The sequence below is a fragment of the Myotis daubentonii genome, chromosome 3, assembly GCF_963259705.1.
Source record: "Myotis daubentonii chromosome 3, mMyoDau2.1, whole genome shotgun sequence".
Taxonomy (NCBI): domain Eukaryota; kingdom Metazoa; phylum Chordata; class Mammalia; order Chiroptera; family Vespertilionidae; genus Myotis; species Myotis daubentonii.
In genome coordinates, this window is record NC_081842.1 from 204,463,228 (window position 1) to 204,468,686 (window position 5,459).

At 46.6% G+C, this 5,459-nt stretch overlaps 1 protein-coding gene across 7 annotated transcripts; it reads left to right on the forward strand.

The window, feature by feature from the left end:
• The first annotated feature begins 411 nt into the window (after window positions 1-411).
• RSRP1 (arginine and serine rich protein 1) lies at window positions 412-5,156 on the forward strand. Of its 7 annotated transcripts, none has more exons than XR_009452070.1 (6): window positions 412-575; window positions 816-1,390; window positions 2,218-2,369; window positions 2,748-2,792; window positions 3,018-3,962; window positions 4,787-4,879. XR_009452070.1 is itself a non-coding variant. In XM_059690765.1 (5 exons), the coding sequence occupies exons 2-5, from the start codon at window positions 874-876 to the stop codon at window positions 4,865-4,867; spliced, it is 828 nt and encodes a 275-aa protein (XP_059546748.1). In that variant the 5' UTR covers window positions 412-575; window positions 816-873; the 3' UTR covers window positions 4,868-5,156. The 7 variants fall into 7 exon arrangements, 1 of the variants encoding a protein (XP_059546748.1); XR_009452072.1 differs by having other exon boundaries at window positions 3,885-3,962; XR_009452067.1 differs by having other exon boundaries at window positions 2,218-2,792.
• Window positions 5,157-5,459: the final 303 nt, after the last annotated feature.

Consider the following 5,459-nt stretch of genomic DNA (forward strand, 5'->3'; position numbering starts at 1 on the left):
GCCGACTGTGTAGGGAACCTGTGAGTCCCCGACGCGGTCGCCCTCCCGTCGCCGGTCGGGAGGAAGGTCCAGGGAGGCACAGCCAGGCCGCAGCTCCCCAGAGGGCGGAGGCAACGACCCCGCCACCATCGGCGGGCAGAGGCCGGGAGGCCGGGACCACGCCCCGCCTCGCAGTCTCAACCAGAAAAACAAAACCACCGCAGGCCTCCGATCCCCGGATGGAGCACCCCGCCTCCCAGCCCCGCCTGCTCGGTCGCGCGTGCGCATCCTGGAGGCCTCGGCGCCAGGCGGGAGGCAGGGAGGGCGGGGTAAGGAAGGAAGGGCGGCGGTTGGGCGAAGAGGAGGCCACGCCCATGGCGCCAACGTCTCTGCGCATGCGCCACACGTCAGCTTCTAGTATTTTCGACGCGTCAGCTGCCGCCCAGCTCAGTTCGCGTCCGGAGGTCGGAGGTGTGGGTCTGGTGTTCGCGGTCGGAGCGGCTGTGGAAAAAAAATCCCCTCTTCGTCCCTGGCTGAGGAAGGGAGGCGTCCGTTGGGCCCTTCTCTTCGTCCTGCGTGAAGGTCGGCGGCCTGTGGTAAGTTTTTTGGTGGCGAGGTCGGACCCGCGGGCACCTCGGCGTGGGTGGCGGGGAAAGTGCGGGGCCGGCCTGGTGCACAAAGGGGGCCGCTGGCCGGGCGGGAAGGCCGGCGTCTGGAGTCGATTGCGCCGGAGTTGGCGAGTCTCGTTTGCTTTGTCCAGGCCCGCGTCCCCCTCCCCCAACCACCGCGGGCCTTACTTCCGGGACGTCACTCCTCCCCTCCCCCCTCCGTTCTAGGAACCGAGTCTCCGAGAAGGCTCCTCAGAGACCAGGAAGCTCCCTACCGCAGGCCCAGATGTCAAACTACGTGAACGACATGTGGCCGGGCTCGCCCCTGCAGTCCCCGGCGGCCTCGGGCGGGTCCAGCCGGCTGTCCTCGGCGACCCGGAGCCGCTCTTCCAGAAGCTCGCGGTCCCGTTCCAGCGGTTCCAGTCGGTGGTCCAGCAGCAGCGGGAGCCGGCGCAGGAGCAGGTCCCGGTCTCGGTCCCGAAGGCGCCACCAGCGGAAGTACCGGCGCTACTCGCGGTCTTACTCGCGGAGCCGGTCGCGCTCCCGCAGCCGCCGGTACCGGGAGAGGCGCTACGGCTCCTCCAGGCGGTACCGGTCTCCCTCGCCAGACCGGTCGCGCAGCCGGTCCCGCTCTCGGGGACGGTCGTACTACCGAAGGGCCTACGCGGTCACGCGGGGGCGCCGCTACTACGGCTTTGGCCGCACGGTGGACCCGGAGGAGCACGGGACTTGGCGGGGAAGGTCCAGGTCGAGGTCCAGGTCGCGGTCGCGGTCCCCCACGCCTTTCCGCCTGAGTGAGAAAGGTGAGCGAGCGCAGCTAACGCCTCCCCGGGCTCCCCTCCACGCGTGCGCCGCCGGCATGAGAAGCTGCGGTGTGGTTTTCTTTGGTGCCTGACGTCTCAATAGTTCTGTTAGGAGGAAGACATTATCAGGCTCCCAGTTAAATTACACTACAGGCGACACCCAGGTTCTTAACTGGACACATTTCTTGCCCTGGGACTAAGCGTGGCGGTAAGCGGCTCTGGCCACAAGGAGGTAGGGGACCTCCTCTGCTCGGGCCGGCACTTAGGCGTCTTAGTGACTTCCATTGCCGGCCCTAAGTCTCTGCTAAGTTCATTGTAGAACGTGAAGGACAGGGTCAAAACATTGCTTTTTTCAAAAGTTAATACTGTATTACCGAAAAAAACCACACACAAGGATTTTGTTCCAGTATTTCAAAACAAATGACTTCCAGGACAGGAGCATGGAACAGAAAAGAGGATAGGTTTTTTAAAAAAACACACACTTTTAAGTCTGAAGATGGATTTAGTAATTTGTCAATGATGGTTCATTAGTTGAGAAATGTACTGTATGAAAAGTTTTTTAAGTACGATGTTCAGAATACGTATTTGAAGAGAAAGCAAAAACAGTGAAGGCTAGGACTTTTATAAGGAAAACTGAAAACTTGAAATTATTTAGGGATGCTTATTTTACTCAGCAAAAGAGGTAGAAAATTGTTTCACGAATAAGGGTATATTTTACATAAACGTTTGTCTTGCTATTATAAATCAAATGCACCCTTATTTTGTGATTCTGAGTTCTCTTGGGGAATACTATAAGATTAAGGAATATCTTGGTGTTTCTTTTGTAGATCGAATGGAGCTGTTAGAAATAGCAAAAGCCAATGCAGCAAAAGCCTTAGGAACAACCAACTTTGAATTGCCCCCTAGTCTCAGAATTGTTCCTGTATCTAAAGAAACAAACCATGGAACAGCTGTATCAAATAATGGTGCAAAGTTTGAGGTAAGTATTCTAGGTTTATCCAGACAGAATCTTCCGAAAGCTGCTGCCAGACCTGATTAGCAATTTTTATTCAATGTTTCTTAGCCTTCTTGGAAAGGCTAGCTAAATATAATTTGTTAAAGTAAAAATAGCAGATCTGACATCACTGGATTTAGTCTCTTCCATAAAAGTGGGAGATTATTGACCATTATTTTCAGTTGACACAGAATTAATTGCTTTCATGATTGTAGCTGGTACTTTGGTGATTCCTATGTAGTTACCAATTTTTTCTAACTTGTCTTTACAGAGTATCTGTAGTTTTCATTTGCAGCATAATGTTCCCAGAAATTCTGTACTCAACATACAGTATAGTTTACCTGCTTTATTTCTGTCTTATAGAAATCATGAATGTGGTCTCCAGACATTGCTGAAGAAAATCTGTTGGTAATTGATACATGGGCATAAGCATCAGAGGTTTAACTAATTTGAAGTTTATATTCACACACTGAAAGCTTAGTTTTTATTGGTAGATCCATGTGCATGTTAGAATTTGGGATAGGTACTATTTGGATAAGATACTGAAGACAGTTTTAAACTAAAGTGCACTTTGTAATGTTGGGGCATCTGTGATCAGGATGTCCATTTCATAATATATGCAATATATTCCAGATGTTTTGAGAGATTACAGAAGAAGAGGCCTGCTTCACTTGCAGATAAGTTTATAATTCTACAGAAATGTGCAGGATGTGCATTGGCAAACTGCACTTTGTTCTTTAAGTTAATGTTGAAACCCAGAGCATAAAACCATAGCTTTGAAATTTAAGGTAGTTAAGAATGGATAGTCTATGTAAACAGGAAAGATATTACCTAGGTAATCCTATCATTCCGACCCAGTTATGGGTATGCTTTATTACTAGTAGACAAAATCTTAGTTGAGTTGCTTTTTCAGACAACTAGTTGGTTTTTCGACAACTGGGCTAATTAATGCCTTAGTTCAGCGATTTTCAACCTCTTTCATCTCATGGCACACACAAATTATAATTAATAAAATTCTGTGGCACACCAAAAAATATATTTCTTTGCTGATATGACTTAAAAGGTATTATTTTGATACATTCACACCAGATGGCTATTGTGTTGGCTGTTGCCAAATAAAAGGGAAAAGAGATCAGTGCCCCTGACTAAATAGTCAGGTATTGCATGTTATAGAAATTCTTGAAGTACACCGGTTTAAAATCGCAGCTTAGTTCTTTGTAACTAGGTATTTTCTGGTATGGCTTGACTTTCAGAGTTAACTTGTATTTGGGAATACAATACAGCTTTATGAGGAAGCCTGTCTTCATCAGATCCATTTATTGTATCAATTTTGTTAACGGGAAAAACAGTCCAGTGTTTATAATACTAGCTGTATGGTTAGATCCAACTTGATTTGCTGTGTCTCCACAGCTAAATTTATATGCAGTTGGGCTGCTTTGTATACAGTACTGTAAACCAAAAATACGGTTTTAAGAATATATATTTTCTCTTCCTGTCTAGCTATCCGGAAAGCTAACAGAAGATGGAACTAAAAATGCCAATGAAAAGTCTTCCCAGCAAAAAAGCATTAGCTCTAATGTAAGTATCTAACCACTGACTACTCAAAAATTGGACTTGGAACATACATCTGTTATGTGGGCTTTTATTTTTATTGGAAGATACATTGTTTTGTCCGCTGTGATAATTGGGGGCCTACTAAGTCACTTTATAGACTTAGTATCTACACACACACCCACCTACAGTTGTAATTCTCAGGTCACCTAAGGATATTTTTTCCATTGCTTTTCAGAGAGGGATTGAAGGGAGGGGAGAGGAGGGAGGAGAAGAGGGAAACATTGATGTGAGAGTGAAATCAGCTGCCTCCTGCACATCTCCTATGGAATGGGTAACCTTTTGGTGCATAGGAAGACACACAACCGAGCCACACTGGCCAGGGCTTGTCCCGTCACCCCCCCCCCCCCTTTTTTTTTTTTTTTTTTGAGAGAGGAAGGGAGAGGGAGAGACAGAAACATCAATGATGAGAGAATCATTCATTGATTGGCTGCCTCCTGCACGCCTCCCATTTGGGATCAAGCCTGCAACCCAGGCATATGTCCTTGACTGGAATCAAACCTGGGACTCTTCAGTTTACAGGCTGATGCTCTATCCACTAAGCCAAACCGGCTAGGTCTTAACACCTCACAATTGTAGTATGTCCTGCATATGTTTGATTATACTTGGCAGTTTCTTGGCCTAGGTTTGAGTGAGGTTACAGATGAGGTTCACACTTGGCATTTGGTTGGTGTCTCTTAAATTTCAGTCTTAAATGGAATTATTTAATGTATTGTGAAAAGCAAATATTTTAAAGTATGTACAATATATATGTGTCTGGGAAGCTGACTTGAAAATTTGTTCTCTTACAGAAATCCGCTGAAGAGACCTCTTCAGGATCCCTAAAAATAAATCAGAAAAAAAGTCCATATGAATTGTGGAAACCTATTTAAAAAGAGAACTGATGGCTAAGGTTTCTTGAAATGCACTTTACTGCAAGTTTGTGTTTTCTATGGGATTATTTCATTCCTATGAGCAACTCAGTGGTAATTGTTAACATCTTAGATTTATTTTGCAGATAGTAGCACAGATGGACCAGAGTTGTGTACAGGTGGGAGTCTTGTATATATACTTGTAAATGTTTTGTATAATATCAATTGGTTACATAGAAATGGAATTTATAAGAAACAGTAATTAAACTATTGTGTATATATATTTGTAAATAAATCTTTGTCTTTACTATTTTAGTCTCACTTTATTATATATATCTATATATATAAAAGGCTAAGTGTCTGTCTGTCTGACCGGTAGCTATGATGTGCAGTGACCATCAGAAGGCAGATGGTCAATGCAGGAGCTGCGTGACATGCACTGGCCATCCTATATAAAGAGCTAATATGCAAATGGTTGTCATGCCCTTGGGCCAGGGGACCTGAGGCCAAGCTTCCCGCCCTGCCAGGCTTGACAGGGTGGGGCCAGCCTGGTCTGGGTCTTGGCAGGATTTTGAGGTGCACTTGGGTGGGCAGGGACTTGACTCTGGGTCCC